This window comes from Staurois parvus, unplaced genomic scaffold (genome assembly GCF_062004578.1).
Source record: "Staurois parvus isolate SC_StPar_1 unplaced genomic scaffold, SC_StPar_1.0 ptg000715l, whole genome shotgun sequence".
Lineage (NCBI taxonomy): Eukaryota > Metazoa > Chordata > Amphibia > Anura > Ranidae > Staurois > Staurois parvus.
In genome coordinates this window covers 10,884,621-10,902,208 of record NW_028318511.1, presented here as the reverse complement: position 1 = coordinate 10,902,208, position 17,588 = coordinate 10,884,621, and the positions used below count along the sequence as shown (strand labels likewise).

The 17,588-nt window shown below is 40.6% G+C and overlaps 1 protein-coding gene across 3 annotated transcripts in view; it reads left to right on the top strand.

Annotated features, from left to right (window-relative positions):
- The window catches only part of LOC149445672 (synaptotagmin-1-like), a 102,908-nt gene that overhangs the window by 56,163 nt on the left and 29,157 nt on the right, over window positions 1–17,588 (top strand). For all 3 annotated transcript variants that reach the window (XR_016306373.1, XM_089653601.1, XM_089653600.1), the window contains exons 2-7: window positions 488–565; window positions 4,672–4,738; window positions 5,631–5,798; window positions 6,737–6,849; window positions 7,364–7,753; window positions 10,017–10,136. Coding sequence is in view for 2 of the 3 variants with exons in the window: in XM_089653601.1 (XP_089509727.1) it covers window positions 5,636–5,798; window positions 6,737–6,849; window positions 7,364–7,753; window positions 10,017–10,136 (786 nt within the window). In the remaining variant the exon portion in view is untranslated. The remainder of the gene's footprint in view (window positions 1–487; window positions 566–4,671; window positions 4,739–5,630; window positions 5,799–6,736; window positions 6,850–7,363; window positions 7,754–10,016; window positions 10,137–17,588) is intronic.

Genomic DNA, 17,588 nt, shown 5'->3' with positions numbered 1-17,588 from the left:
CTCTGGCAAGAAGAAACAGGAGCAATGCTGGAGGCAATTTACAGCACACACTAATTTTGATAATGTGGAATGTATGTTTTTTGCTAAAGCTTTATGGGTAAAGTTAATAATAATAATAATAAAGATCCACTTTAATGGATACATGTTAGGGTTAGGTTAAGGGTGTATTTTTGATGTCATGAAATGTGTAAGGGGTTGATTTTATGTTAAGTTGCCGTTAGGTAGAGATATCAGTAAGCCTCATGGTCCAGTAAAGATGTAAGGGTTAATTTTGGCGGTAAGGGTTAGGGGTTAAGCATTGGGGTCAGGTTGGATAGGAGATGTAAGGATAGGGGCATGTCTTCTAATATTTCTATTCACAATTTATTTTGGGAGCTAAAATCCCCACACCAAGATAAAGGACACTGGGTTCCCAACATCTAACTCCAATGTACAGGTAATTTTTTTCTGACCATAACATTAATAAGCAACATCATTTTATTTGTAGGTATAAGCCGAACATGGACCCAGAAATAACATCCAAATAATAAATCCTGTGTCTCAAATGGGATGGACAGAGCCACTGGTAATTAAAACAAGCATTTTGATTTGCATCTTAGTTTAATATAAATCTTAAAATTAATGCAGTTGTACATACCCTGGCAGAAATCATGAAATTGTGTACTTTTATATTGAAAATATGACTGATCATGTTTGGCCTTGGTACAGATGCACAGGGTGACACACATGGATTAAAATGGCAATTAAAGGTTAAGTTCCCACAGCTGCGATTTTAAATTGCAATTAGTGCCTGTGTATAAATAGTCAAAGAGTTTGTTAGCTTTCACATGAATGCACTGAGCAGGCTAGATACTGAACCATGGGGAGCAGAAAATAATTGTCAAAAGATCTGCGTAACAAGGTAATGGAACTTTATAAAGATGAGAAAGGGTATAAAAAGATATCCAAAGCCTTGAATATGCCAGTCAGTACTGTTGAACAACAGTCGAAAGTTCTGGCTTCTCTTGATGCCAAGCCAAGTACAGGTAGACCAAGAAAAGTTGCAGCCACAACTGCCAGAAGAATTCTTCGGGATACAAAGATAAACCCACAGGTAACCTTAGAAAGAAAGGTTGCTCTGGAAAAAGACTGCGTTTTTTTTTTAACCACTTGCCTACTGGGCACTTTAACCCCCTTCCTGCCCAGGCCAATTTTAAGCTTTCAGCACTGTTGCACTTTGAATGACAATTGTGCGGTCATGCAACATGTACCCATATGAAAATGTTATCATTTATTTTGAGACAGATAGAGCTTTCTTTTGGTGGTATTTAATCACCACTGGGTTTTTTTTATTTTTTGATAAACAAACCAAAAACAACTGAAAATTTTGAAAGGTTTTTCGTTAGTTTCTGTTATAAAATTTTGCAAATGAGTAGTTTTTCTCCTTCACTGATGTGCGCTAATGAGGCTGTAGTGATGGGCACTGATAGGTGGCACTGATGAGGAGGCACTGGTAGGTGGCACTGATGGGCATTAACAGGCATCATTGGTGGGCATTCACAGACATCACTGATGGGCACTGAAAGGCAGTACTCATATATGGCACTGATAGGTGGCACTGATAGGCGGCACTGACTGGCACTGATAGGCGGCACTGACTGGCACTGATAGGTGGCACTGACTGGCACTGATAGTTGGCACTGAAAGGCAGCTCAGATGAGCACTGATATGTGGCATTGTTGTGCACTGGTAGACACTGATATATGGCATTGATGGGCAATGACAGGTGGCATTGATGGACACTGACAGGTGGCACTGATGGGGCTACACTGATCATCAGGGCACTGATCATCAGTGCCCTGATGATCAGTGTAGATGTCCCCTCTGAGCAATGCCTGTTACTGACTCTTCTCTCCTCACGAGCTGTCAGCGTGACAGCTCATAAGGAGAGAAATGCCGATAACCAGCATTTCCTTATTTACATGCGATCAGCTGTGATTGGACACAGCTGATCACATGACAGAGCTGAAGTCATCGGCTCTTTCCCAGGGACACAGTGCACCACTGATTGCCATACTGTGCACCCGCAGAGGCGCGCACACATAGTTGGAGTGGGAGGACATCATATGACGTCCTCCCAGAACGAGAGAATGACCGCGCTCCCATCATTTCCTCATCTGGTGGGCGGGAGGCGGTTAAGGAACACAATACAACAATACTTGAACAAAAATGAGCTGCATGGTCAAGGTGCCATAAAGAAGCCCTTACTGCATCAATGCAACAAAAAAGCCTGGTGAGGTGTGTCAAGATGTTGTATGGCATATTGTAACCAGGCAATTTTGTTGCATTTGCTTCTTTCTGGCACCTCAACCATTTTTGTTCAAGTATTGTTGTATTGTGCTCCTTTGAAAAAAAACAGTCTTTTTCCAGAGCAGCCTGTATTTCTCCTGAGGTTGAAGTCACAGATGGGAAATTAACCTATTTGCCATTTTAACCCGTGTGTGTCACCTTGTGCATCTGCACCAAGGCCCAACATTCCAGGGGAGGGAAACTTTTGATCAGGGCTATTTGGTTGATTTCTGTTATTATGATTTAAAAAGGAGCCAAACAACTATGTGATAATAGTTGGCTTCATATGATTATTATCCTTAAATAAAAGACTTTTTGGCATGATCAGTCATATTTTCAATATAAATGCCAGAATTTCACAATTTCTGCTAGGGTATGCAAACTTTTGAGCACAACTGTATGTGGTATTAATTTTACAGATAAAGTCCTACGTATCAGATTAATGACTAGCAAAGTACAAAGAACAATGATGTGTGTATGCATTTAGAATATATTATGTATAAAATGTGTGTGTGTCTGTGTGTCTTTATAGTGTGTTTATGTATACTGTGTGTGTATATATATATATATATATATATATATATATATAAATCAGCCCCCAGCAGCTTAGAATTGGCAGAATAAGAAAATATCATTCATGTCTGAAAGGGATTGTAAATAAATGTAATAGTTTATCAACGTCATCAGTGTCTCCTTTTAGTGAAAGAATGCAGTGATGGCTAGCAGGGGTTGAGAATACCAGACTACATTCCACACATTGATGCTGCTATCCAAGTCACCTTAGTTTTGGCTATCCACCAAGGAACACATTGTGTCCATTGGTACACTATACAAGCTTAGTACAGTAATGGCTCATGAAGAGGAAACTGAGTCTTTGAGTAGCCTTTCCTGGCCTTTGGAGTGACTCATTCACTATACTTGACTACAGCTTGTAATTGTTTAAAGGGTTAGTTCACCTTTACTAAAAAAGCTGACTATGCAGGTAAGGGTTGTCTGCAGATAAAACCAAATTGTGCAACTTTGACTAAAGTTGAAAAATGCAGTGGTTGTATGCCATTTATGTACCTCATGAAGCCTGACTGGAACATTCCTTGGATTTTGGAAAGTTGCTTAGAGGGGCTCTGCTGTTACTGTTCACCTTCACCATCACAGGAGTGAGCTTTGAAATTCTGAGCTCAGAACTACTACATCAACGGAGAAGGTGCATGTGTGGGGTTTGAATCAGAGAAAGAGCTCACTCCTGTGATGGTGGAGGTGAACAGTTATAGTTGGGACTCTCCTAGGAACATCCTTAACAAGGTCCTGGAAGTTTTCCAGTCAGGCTTCATGAGGTATGTAAATGGCCTACACCTATAGCAAGGGCATTATTCAACTTTGGTCAAAGCTACACAGTTTGTTTTTATCTAGACGCCCCATCTGCATAGGCACTTTTTTGGTAAAGGTGAACTATGCGTTTAATCACAGTAGCCAATAATGCTAGAGATTTTAAAATGCATCCATTTTTACACCCCCTTAAAGTGGAACTTTAGTCAGAAAATTAAGTCTTGCTAGATCACTTCAGGCTGGCCCATTTTGCAGGTATAGCTATGTAAAACATTAAACATAAGTGCCTATACTGTTTAAAATTCAGTAGTACACTGGCTTACCCTGCTCTGCACATGCTCAGTTGCTCTCCATTTTCTTAGCCACTTCCAAATTTGTAGAGGCTGATCTACTGACAGCATAAAGCGGAATTAAACCCTTCTATCCTTTACAGACAAGGAAGATAATTCTTTGGTTGAGGACACTAGCAATAGTGACAGTTAGCAATCTCGGCATTCCAGGAATGTAACTGTTTTTTTGAAAACGTTAAATCGATGGGTTTAGTTCCACTTTATGATTTACTGCAGAGGAGGTGCTGTGGGCTTCAGCAAAATGACAGCCTCCAGCAAGAAGAAACAGGAACAATAGTGCAGGCAATTCACAACACACACTAATATTGGTAGCATAATTATTAATGTGGAATGTATATTGCGTGCTAAAGAACATTATTTTTTTATCAATTTGTTATTAGTAAAGTTCCGCTTTAATGCTGGTGATCAGAGGGGGGGTGGCTTATAAATCTTTTTTTAGGGCTTCTTTTTCATTCCACCCACCTCCGGTCTCCAGCGTTCAAGGTAATGTAAAAAAAGGAGCATTATAGTCAACCTACCACTAATGGGAATCCAATCAAAATTTTGCTATGGGTCTCTGTATTTTTGGTTACAATCCATGAAACAAATATTTTGGGTTTGCTACTGTTAACTTCAATACATTGTTGAACACTAGAAGCTCTTATTTTAATGTAGACTGTTATGTTTGCAGAATGGATTAACCAGCCAGAAAAATGCTCCAGTGACAGCTTTCAAGTGAATTCGTCCCTACCAACAGAGTAAGTGACCTTGTTTGTGTACAAAACTATTTATAAGTTGAACTCCAGGCAGCTACAGTATAAAAGACACAAAATTGGTGCAGCTTTGTAATCATTAATACATCATTAAATGCATTTCTGAAATGCAAAACAGTGCAAGTAACTCAATTTGACTTAGTATTAGCCTCTTGCAGTCCCAGTACAGTAGGGCTCTCACTGGGAGAGTGATAAGCAGCACAATGAGCCAATCAGCTGTGCTACAATGCTTATGTGCTATTATGGTACACGTTGACGAACTCACCGGTTTTGTGCTTCTACTTTCACTGTCAAGTCACAGACTGGGGGAGGGACAAATCTGTGTTATTTAAAGCGCTAGTAAACCATAGGTAAAATTATGAAGGTCTTAACTTAAAACAAAGTCCTCCAGCAGAGCTCTGTCACCACTGACAGGACTTCCATCTTCACCCGATCTACCCTCTGGGTTTGCGAGCTCCAGCCTCCTGACTGGCCGAGTCGTGATGACCTCACTCCTGTGCATGTGTGTGGGAGTCTCAGGCCATGGCACAGTGCTCTGAAGGAATGGCACGGGCATGTCGTTCCTTCAGAGAGCATGTGCCAGCTATCAATGAGAGCGAATATCTCCTAAACAGTGCCTACAGATTTATTATAAACTTACCTATAGGTAATAATAGTAAAGAAAAATTTACTACCACTTTAACTGCAGATCAGAAGATCAAGTTTCCTGTCTTTGCTACTCAGTGCTGTGTGGCAGAACTGTAAATCTTAGGTGTGAATGGACAGAAATGCAATCCCGTTTATGTACAGTATTTCATCTTTGCATTCAGTTGTTTGCCTCATTTTCAATTTTTTAAAACGGAATAAATGTCCTAACTCTGCTTTTTCTGTATTTTAGGGACAATGGGCCACCAATCACCTTACTTTGAAATTTTTCTTCCAATTTCTGATACTTTAAAATACTGCCTACTGGCCTTTGCCATAGGATTGTTCCTGACTGCAATGATTATTTTAGCATGCAAGATGCGCCAGTATTATAAATATAAATCATCTTCAATTGGGAAAGGTAAGAAGCATATAGCAGCATAGGTAGAAAACAGCAGCCCCTTAGCAAAGCCCACCTTTCTTCATATCCATATAATTACACAACAAAAATAAAACTGACTAGCAACTTTTCTTACAATTTTATGTCATCTTGTTTATACTCAGGGCAGTGCTCATGTTTTACAAATTTCCCCCCTAAATTTCTGCTGTAGAAGTTTTTGTGCTTTTTTTAATTTCATGTTGATTTTTTTTAGTGTTTATTTTAACTAGAAATGAATGTGATGGCCCCTGATAAGATTTTGCCTTAGCAATATTAAAATAGCTTTCTGTCTGATCAAAGTTAAAAATGTTGCCATCTTTCAAAGCTATTAAAGCATCTTAGCCACTTCAAATGAAAATATGTGTGTATTGTCTTCTCAGAGTTCATAGGGTTTAATGATGTCAAGACTTTATAGCTCTTTCACTTACGGAGTAAAGCTGTTATTGTGCAGAAATCCTATATATTGTATAACATAGTATGCTAAGAACCCCGTTCATTCAGACTGGTTGATCTTCATTACTTTGAACAACATAAACAGCACAATTGGGGCTCTGCTACTGGCTATGAGAAGGGTTAGAAGTTGGTGGGGTATGAGGTTTCAGCCCTGGTCCACACTGACGCTGCACAATTTCTATGCATTTTCAAGTGCGATTTCAGAAGCAGTTGTGGTTGGATTTTGCTGCAATTCTAATGCAATTTTGCTATTTTTTTTCTGGATACATTTGTGGTATTATAAATTGTATTTGAACACCTATGCATTTTCACTGCTGTTTCCATCCATGAGTATTTTTAGGGCCGTAGTATGTCTTTTGCAACCTTCTATACAATAACTATGTGCTTTTGAGTGAAAACAAGCATTTTATATTTACTGTATATATAGAAATCTCATTAATCTAATGAAACTGGTTATTTTATTACAGACAAAAAATTCATGAATGCTACAAATGTTGCAAAGAAGACTGAAGGAAATCTTTTTGTGAAAAGTTTAAGTCCAGACTTCTTAGAGACAGCAAGGAAGGAGCAGGACTCAAAGGCAAGTTTATTTTTCTAAAGCCATATTGAACCCTCAGAATTTATTACTGTAATGTAGGCATGCTTAATTTGCAGTTAATCTGATCTTCTTTAATTATTTAATTAGGAAGTGCTGCACCAAGAGTTAAAATATCCCATGGTGCAGCAATCTGAAGAGTTGGACTGAGGCTCTCCCACACAAAACAGCATCCCGCATCTCCTGTGGTCAGACACCACCTTCCCACCAACCCCAAGCATCAATCAAAAGCAATGTAAGCAGTTCTGGAGGCCGTGCTGGACTTCAGGAGATCTGGGCCACTGCCTTGTGTGGAAGAACTCTCCAGGTTGCTGCAGCACTGGGTATTTGCAGCAGCACTTACCAGTTAAATAAAACATAATACTGTGTATGCAGCCTGGTTGTATTACAGTAAGAAAAATCTTGGGTTTCTGTTGGGTTTTCATATAATTGTAACTCTCCTATCTTGACTTTTGTTTTGGAAAATAATTCTTTTTTTCTGCTACTGATTGCTAACTAGATCCAACTCATGCAGAAGGAAATGGAAAAGCTGGAAGTACATTTAACACCTTCCCCTCCAAGTACAGAAAGTTTGGATGAAGTAGGCAGTGACTCTGATCGTCCACGCGAGCCCAGAGGAAAGCTTAAGTTTTCTATTAATTTCAGTAAGAAGACCATGACCTTGCTTCTCAGTGTTATTGAAGCTACAGACTTACCAAGTTACAGTAGGGACCCTTTTGTCAGAATAAGAGTCTACTCCAAAGTAGATGAGCCACAGTCTGATGTCCAGTCTGTTCTTCAGGAATGTGAAACAAAGGTGGTGAAAAACAGTCAAAATCCAGTATTTGATGAGGACTTCACATTGTCCCTTCAGAATTACCAACTGTCAAACATCAGTCTAAAATTAGAGGTATGGATTATGTAAACAATTTGCTTCAACATGCATGAAAATATAAAGTGCATGTAAGGACAAAACTTTGTAAATATTTTGGATAGACTGTGGAAGAGCATGAAAAACACAGTCACTTCCTTAGAATTCTGCCATAAAGTCTTAACAAATACACCCACTTCATGTATCTTGGGCTGCCATAAAGTCTTAACGTGCAACAGATCATCAGTGGCAATAAGTAAATACCCTTCAGGTATGCTCCGTCTGTGCAGCCTTCCTTCCTCAGATCACAGAATCTAGTAAACAACTACAAAAAAGCAGAAAGGAGGGTGCAAACGCCTAGTGCATTACCAGAAATGTATTATGTTTAACCACTTACCTACTGGGCACTTTTACCCCCTTCCTGCCCAGGACAATTTTCAGATTTCAGTGTTGTCGCACTTTGACAATTGCGCGGTCATGCAACACTGTACCGAAACAACATTTTTATCAATTTTTGAAACAGATAGAGCTTTCTTTTTGTGGTATTTAATCACTACAATTTATTTTTATTTTTTGCTAAACAGACTAAAAAAGACTGAAAATGTTTTTTAAAAAAAGTTTTTTCTTAGTTTCTGTTATAAAATGTTGTAAATAAGTAATTTTGCTCCTTCACTGATGCGCGCTAATGAGTCTGCAGTGATGGGCACTGATAGGCTACAGTGATGGGCACTGATAGGCTGCACTTATAGGCAACTCTGATAGGTGGCACTGGTGAGCATTGACAGGCATCACTGGTGGGCACTGACAGGCATCCCCGGAGGGCACTGCAAGGTGGCACTGATAGGCTGCACTGATAGTTGGGTGAAAGGGAGCTCTGATGGGCACTGATATGTGGCATTGATGTGTACTGATGGCCACTGGTATGTGGCATTGATGTGCACTGATGGCCACTGGTATGTGGCATTGATGGGCACTGGCAGGTGGCAATTATTGGAACTGACAGGTGGCACTGATGCCCATATGCCCCAAGCACAATCCCCCCCCCAAAAAAAAAATTCCCCCTCTTAGCACAAATCCTATAACCCTCAGATTTCCTCTCCGAGCACAGATCCTTCCCCCCCCCCATATTTCCTGTCCAAGAACTAATCCTCTCCCCTCCACTCCAAAATCCCACCTCCCAGCACAAATACCCCCAATCATCCCTACTAGCACAAATACCCCTCAAAAAAATGTCTTCTTCTAGCACAAATCCACCCCCATGCTCTACCATAGTACCTTATCTAGCACAAACCCTCCAAATACCCCCTCCTAGCAGAAATCCTCTTCCCCATCCCCCCTCCCAACACAATTCACCACTCCTAGCACACCTCCCCAAATTTCCCCTCTAAACACAAATATCCTCTCCCAAATTTCCTTGTGGTGCCCTCCCACCTCACATGATACCACAGTGCCCAGGGCAGCCGCCCCTCCTGCCCACCCTATGTCCCGGACCTGCTCAGAGCTATGCTAACCAGCAGCATATATATATTACATGAATTCATTATCAGATATCATTAGTTAGTGTTATACTATGCTTATATGAAAATGTGAAGTGCAGCCCTAACCATAACATGTTAGCGCTGTACTTCACATTTTCAGTCACTTTCTAGATTTTTATACTACCTATTTGTGTTAGCTGCTTTGTATTGTCAGTCAGCGCGGATATTGTTTTATTTTATCCTATTGACACTCTGCTTAAATGTCCACTGTCTTTGTGAGTATTCATTTTGTTTTTATTTTAAACCTAACACATCTCTGGTAATGCACTAGGCATTTTCACCCTCCTGAGTTCTTTTCTGCAGTAGAATGTGGATGAGTTATAACCTCAGTCAGGTTTTTATTGCTGTCTGGAGAGATTCACCCTTTCTTTTTGCCCTAGAACCCATTGTTTTTCAACAGAAAGTGATGGGAAATCCAGCAGTTTTTTATTTTGAAATAATGGGGGTTTTTGTTACTAAATTGTACATGTTTTCTTTCAATAGTAGAAAAAATTGGATCCATTACCATATATCACCAAATGAAAGCCCATTTTGTTTTTAAAAAAAAAAGGAAAAAAGGTAAAATTCACCTAGATACACAAAGTTGCAAACTTTGTTCAGGGGTTAAGAGTTGTTTCATCGTGAAGGGAACTAAATAAAGAAATAAATCAATACTAATAGCAAATTGATTAAAGCAACAGCATCTTGCAGTAAATATTTAATGGGTTTATTTTCTAAGGATAATCACTAAACTTTACTTTCACTTATTTTATTTTGTAAAATAGGTCAAAGATTTTGACAAGTATTCCAGACACACTCTTATAGGAGAAACAAGAGTTGTTTTAAAAGACCTGAAAGCATCAGAAACCTTGGAATTGTGTGAAGATTTGCAAGAGAGAACAAAGGTATCCATTTTATTCTGGGCAATTTTTCTGTTTAATAAGTGAAATGTAAAATTCTGTTCGCATTACAAGGTGGTGCTATATAGCTATAATAAACTTATAGAATTCATTTAGCAAGCCTAGGTAATTATTGCCGAATTACAAATTTTATTATCTGTGTGCTGCTGGTCAGTGCCCTACTAGAGTGGAGAAAAGGCTGTGGGGGACCAGTCATCACTGGAGGGACTCTGCTGGAGCACAAAATAAGGTAAGTATTTCCTAGACATAATAAATATATGACCCTTGGGGGAAGGGGGGGACAGGGCCCATTGCAAAGATAGATTTTGTTCTAATTCTTAAACACTACACTGAAATGTTAGGGTGAAAGTTCTATCACAAGCATATGGTATAAGAGCAGAATTCCTGTCAAAAAATATTAATAATCCATAAAAAGAAGATAAACCTGAATGAGTTGAAACTCACATTCCTTTTTTTTTTACCCCATGTACTGTATATACAGATGAGATGCTGTGACGTATCTTTTGTCAAGCGAGCAGCCTACTATTTCTACTTGCTAGACTCGTTAAGCACCCCATTCCACCTGGTTTCCTAGTGAGTGGCTGCAAAATTGCACCGCACGGGAACATTCTTGACTTCTCTCATTCTTGATGAAGGACCCTTCTATAAATGTTAGCTTCAGAGTTACACGACCATGCTCATGCCAAAAATGTTTTGTATTCCTTGAAATGCAATGGTGCTAAAATTAGCCCAACTCCTTGATACAGTATCTCACAGAAGTGAGTACACCCCTCACATTTTTGTAAATATTTTATTATATCTTTTCATGTAACACTGAAGAAATGACACTTTCCTACAATGTAAAGTAGTGAGTGTACAGCTTGTATAACAGTGTAAATTTGCTGTCCCCTCAAAATAACTCAACATACAGCTATTAATGTCTAAACCGCTGAAAGTGAGTACACCCCTAAGTGAAAATGTCTAAATTGGGCCCAAAGTGTCAATATTTTGTGTGGCCACCATTATTTTTCAGCACTGCCTTAACCCTCTTGGGTGTGGAGTTCACCAGAGCTTCACAGGTTGCCACTGGAGTCCTCTTCCACTTCTCCATGATGACATCACGGAGCTGGTGGATGTTGGAGACCTTGTACTCCTCCACCTTCCATCTGAGGATGCCCAACAGATGCTCAATAGGGTTTAAGTCTGGAGACATGCTTGGCCAGTCCATCACCTTTACCATCACCTTTACCCTCAGCTTCTTTAGCAAGGCAGTGGTCATCTTGGAGGTGTGTTTGGGGTCATTATCATGTTGGAATACTGCCTTGCGGTCCAGTCTCCAAAGGGAGGGGATCATGCTCTACTTCAGTATGTCACAGTACATGTTCGCATTTATGGTTCTCTCAATGAACTGTAGCTCCCCAATGCCGGCAGCACTCATGTAGAACCAGACCATGACACTCCCACCACCATGCTTGACTGTAGGCAAGACACACTTGTCTTTGTACTCTAGTTGCCTAGTTGCCGCCACACATCTGAACCAAATAGGTTTATCTTGGTCTAATCAGACCACAGGACATGGTTCCAGTATTCCATGTCCTTAGTCTGCTTGTCTTCAGCAAACTATTTGCGGGCATCATCTTTAGAAGAGGCTTCCTTCTGGGACGACAGCCATGCAGACCAATTTGATGCAGTGTTCGGCATATGGTTTAAGCACTGACAGGCTGACCCCCCCACCCCTTCAACCTCTGCAGCAATGCTGGCAGCACTCTATTTCCCAAAGATAGCCTCTGGATATGACACTGAGCACGTGCACTCAACTTCTTTGATCGACCATGGCGAGGTCTGTTCTGAGTGGAACCTGTCTTGTTAAACCACTGTATGGTGTTGGCCACTGTGCTGCAGCTCAGTTTCAGGGTTTTGGAAATCTTCTTATAGCCTAGGCCATCTTTATGTAGAGGAACAATTCTTTTTTTCAGATCCTCAGAGACTTCTTTGCCATGAGGTGCCATGTTGAACTTCCAGTGACCAGTAAGAGAGTGAGAGCGATGACACCAAATTTAGCACACCTGCTCCCCATTCATACCTGAGACCTTGCAACACTAACGAGTCACATGACACCGGGGAGGGAAGGCTAATTGGGCCCATTTTGTACATTTTCACATAGGGGTGTACTCACTTTTGTTGCCAGCGGTTTAGACATTAATGGCTGTGTGTTGAGTTATTTTGATGGGACAGCAAATTTACACTGTTATACAAGCTGTACACTCACTACTCTACATTGTAGCAAAGTGCCATTTCTTCAGTGTTGTCATATGAAAAGATAGAATAAAATATTTACAAAAATGTGAGGGGTGTACTCACTTCTGTGAGATACTGTGTATAACCCATCCTTCAATCAGCCATTTATTGAACTGCAGCTGGGTGATTTATTTACATATGATAGTTTGAAGGAAAAATACTTTTGTTTGAGTCAGATGGAAGGAAACCTCCTATATTGTATGCAGTACATACAGTGTTCCGAACAGAAGAAGGCTGATGTAACTGTCCTAACGTTCCTAACATTTTTTCAATAAATTCTGTTTTTGACAAGCACATATATTATTTTTATTATAACAGAAAATGTGTTTTAAACTGATTATGTAAAGAATGTGACAAAATGCCTCTGTCAGTCCAGGAAAGATTTGTGCATGGAGTTTACCTGCTGCCTACGTTGTAGCGTTTCAGAAGATAAAATGATTGTAGAGATAGGGCTTCAGGAGTATACGGGAGGTTAGGCACCTGCCACACTTTTTCTGCCACCTGGGGTATAATGTGCCTTTTTTCCTGAGATGAACAGTCAGTGTGTGTTGGAGAAAGGAAGGAACATCACTGCAGGTCTGAGTAGGCTCTGTGTGCTCTCACATGTAGCCAGGAGGCTAAATAACTTTTTGTTGTTCATTGGATTGTGATAACTTGCCCCCTACCAGGGAACCTCTTTATTTGGTTGTGTTTGTTGCAATGTCAATGAATAAATATGAGCAGGGAGCCCTGAAATATACTTTGGCATCTAGACCTCTTCTCTGCATGGTCACTGCTTGAAGCTAATCACCCACAATATTCAAAATACAATAGTTTGCAGAAACCACCTAGATTTCTTTTCTGTACTCAAGTGTGTGAAAGGGCATTATAAGTGGATACTATAGGATACTGCACTTTGCACACTAAACTTTGCTTTAGCAAATGAGACAAGAAGTAGCTACAAATCACTTGACCTGATAGGAAAATAAACATTACAGTCTAGTATCAGGCAGATATAGATTCAAATATTTTGATTACTGGAGCAATAGAATAGGCCACAAGCTTTGTGGTGCAACACAGGACATTCCCTACAGCAAACGTTAAAAATTGGACAGCTTAGATCTAGCTGTGGAAACATTGTGTGGTGCAATGAAGGCGTTCACCTGTTGTAAACATTTTGAAATTTGAAAGCTGAGGAAACGTTTTCAGCTGAATGTAGAAATGTAACATGTAACAGAACCGGAACCCAGACCGCACTGAGTTTTTCCGTTATACCGCAGCTTCCCCTGTCCGAACACCATCCACGGACCACATCCTTGAAATCCCTCAGGAAATAGACAGCACCCAGCTCTTCTTAAAACAGGAAGCCTACCAACTTTATTTTACACAAACAACATGTTTTATACAGAGGGTGGGGAAAGACAACCAGGGACAGGAAACACCTCATCAGCCCTCCCCATCCAACCAAGACACAGAACAATGGGATGCAGCCATGCGGCAAAGGACATTGACCAACCCCCACACCAATACACAAACAGTACATCCCATAATAGTTTGCTGGCCAGCAAGACACAATAGAACAAAGGAATAGCCACATGGCAGTAGACAATGGGCAACCATGTGGCCGAGAACAAAGGAACAAACACTATACACAGGACTGGGACATTCACATGTACACCCTGTACCCTAATAGGCACAGGGTCACTTAAACATAATGATTTGGGAAGATAATACAGCGGTCCCCCGACACCCAAAAGTCACTCCGGTCACATAACACCTTTAACATTTCACCTTAATAGAATACAAATTCAAGGTACAATGCAGGATTTAGCATGCCACAAACTTTAGAAATTTGGCAGCTTAGGTCTAGCTGTGCAAGCACTGGGGTTGATTTACTAAAGGCTAATAGACAATGCACTTTGCAAGTGCAGTTGCGCTCATTTTCCCAAGAGCTTCCCCCAGAACTCAGTTAATGATTTCCACCCTTCTATCACGTGCCAGCAAAAATGCTGGGTTTTTTTTTCCTTGCACCTGATTGGGTATTCTTTACAAAGTGAAGCTTCACCATGTTAATAAAGCTGTGGGGAAAATTAATGCAGCTGTAACTGTCTATTTGCCTATATTCACTGAACCCCATTGTGTGGTACGTTTACATTGCTGGAACAGGTAAAAAAAAAAGTTCCAGGTGAAATTCAGGATTTTCCTTGCAGCAAATATCGGATATTTGGAAGTTTAGCTCCAGCTGTGGAGACTTTGTGTTGCAGCTTTACTGTGCCTGGGCTGAAAACTTTGAGGTACAGAACAAGATTTACAAATATTTTAAGAACAGGCCACAAGCTTTGTGGTGCAACACAGGACTTTCCCTGCAGCAAATGTTAGAAAGGGGACAGCTTAGATCTAGCTGTGGAAACATTGTGTGGCGCAATGAAGGTGTTTACCTGTTGTAAACAATTGAAATTTGAAAGCTGAGGTTCATTTGAGGAAACTCTGTTTCCTCAGCTGAATGTAAAAATGTAACACCTTCTACATTTAACCTTAATAGAACACAAATTCAAGGCACAATGCAGGATTTAGCATGCCACAAACTTTAGAAATTTGACAGCTGAGATCCAGCTGAAAAAACGCACGTGTGTGTATGTGTAATATGTGTGTGTATGTGTATATATCTATATATAGATATATACACATACACACATAAATATATATTAAAAATACAGTATATGCCCTTTCTTCCCTTCTCCTAAATTCTGGGTATATTTCCTATAATTCTGCTTCCAGCCCCTCCCCATCCAACTAACTTTCACCCCCAGAGGCATTCTTCCTCTGGTGAAAACTACAATTTCTATTCCCCTGTTTCGGAGAACCAGCCACCCTTAGCATGTGCCTTTTTGAAATGCCCATTCTGTCTATAACAAGCTCAGTTTTGTCCATGACTTTTTTTATCTCCAACTCATTTAACTTACTTGCTGTTACTGAAACCTGGGAGACAAAACAGTTCAATACAAGAGGGTTAGGAGGGCCCTGCTCCTTGGAGCTTACAATCTAAGTGGGGGGGAGTGGTTGTTGGTAGGAATATGACTTTGCCTCTACAGTTGTGCTCTCCATGGTGGTCTCAACTGTACTTGCTGTGGTGGATGAAAGGAAATAGAGTCAGAATCCCTCTATCACCACAAATTACTTTTCAAGTTATTCCTCTCTATCCCCAATCTCGTTTGAAGCTCACTACATTTGTGATTTTCCCCAGTTTAACTTCATTGGTGACTTTCTCTGCCTGGCTATCTTATTTCTCACCTCTGAAATACCTATTATCATCCTTGAGGATTTTACTATCCCTGCTAATGTTAATACCCCAGATACTTTACAACTCCTCAACCTAACCCCCTCTTTTGGCCTAATGCAATGTACACACACTTACTCATTCTGATGGCAACAGTCTTGACCTTCTTTCATGTCTCCCATTTCTGAACTTTCTGTAACCTCTCCCCTTTTCCTCTATACAATGATTGCAACCTTATTACTGTCATGCAGTTCTTTTCTTTAACACATTATCTCTCCAACCAGCAAACAGTTACCCCTAGAAATCTTTGCTGATTTAGATGTCCTTTTATCATGCAGTGGTAAATGGTCACTGCCCAGTTCTCTGGCATTCTCAGAGGAGACAGTTTTCCTCTGAATGCCCATTCATGAAGTGGCGTAGATCGCTTCTCCTAATGAGAATCTGGGGAGAGAATTTTCACACAGATCGACAGTGAAGGGCTGACATCGCTCCTTCATACACTGGCCATCTGTGTGCTGAGATGATCAGTGGAGAACATGTTCTCCACTGATCATCTCTGTTTCCTAAGCCAGTAATGATCTGAGATCAGCAATGATTCTCAGGATCGCCGCTGATCTCAGCTTCATAAAAGGACACATTAACCCTTCTTTCCTCTTCTCTGCAATAGACTACCTCTATGACAAAGTTTCATCCCTGTCATGCCCTGACCTTGCCACTTCTGTCTACAATACCTCATTCTCGTCCTCCCTGGAGACAGTATCCCCCTCACAACATACAGAATTAAGCTTCAATTGCTACATCTTTGGCAAACAGACAACACCAGAAGTCTCATAGCCGTGCTCTTGAGTAACGGTGGCTTATAACTAAATCCCTACAAGACTTCACCCCATATAAATCTGCCCCCCAAAACTACATATCCTGCCTCTGTGCTGCTAAACAGACAAATTATCATCCCTCTCATTAAAACTGTCTCATCCAACGAACTCTTTATTTGTCCCCTAGTAACTCATTCCTTACCCAGGAGATTGCCAATTATTTTGAAAACAAGATTGATGCTTGTGCTGGGATCTCCACTGTCAGGATATCTCCCCCAGCTAACACACAATGTCTACCATCACATTCAATACTTTTCACCATTGACCCTGTTACCACAGAAGAGGTTACCACAGGTTTGTTAGATGTCCACCCAAGTGGCTCCTGGACCCTGTTCCCTCACAACTACTCTGGTTACCCTCTTGTTCTATTCAGCACTCTATAACTCACATTCCAAATATCTCCATCAGGGGCGGACTGACAAATCATGGGGCCCCCGGGCAATAGGAGATCACGGGGCCCCTGTGTCCTTGCCTAAACTTAAAAAAGCCTATGAAAAAAGGTACCAGGGACATCTTATGGGGCCCCCTACTGATCCCGGGCCCTCGGGCAGTGCCTGAGTTTCCAAATGGTCAGTCCACCCCTGCTCTCTGTTGCTACTAGCAGCTTCCCCTCCCCTCTAAAACATGCACTGGTCACATTACCACTTTACCTTTCTAATCTTTTTTCCCTCTTTATCTAAAACCCTCTCTGGGCCACTCCAGTCTGAAGAAAATTATTCACCCCTTACAGTGTGGCTTTCACCGTGGAACACTCCACAGAAACTTCTCTCTTAAAACATAGTGACTTAATAACTGCTAAATCCAATGGCCACTACTTCATTCTCATAATCTTAGACTTTCCTACTGCTTTTGATTCAGTTGACCACCTACTCCTCTATTAAAAAAAACCCTTTTCCCTTGGCCTCCCGAATCTATCTCTCTACTCCTCAGTTCACCCCTTCTGTCTCCTCACACATTACTGTGTTACTCACTGAGCTATTGGTATAGATGTCAACCACTTCCTCAAATTCAACTCAGTCTTTTCAAAAC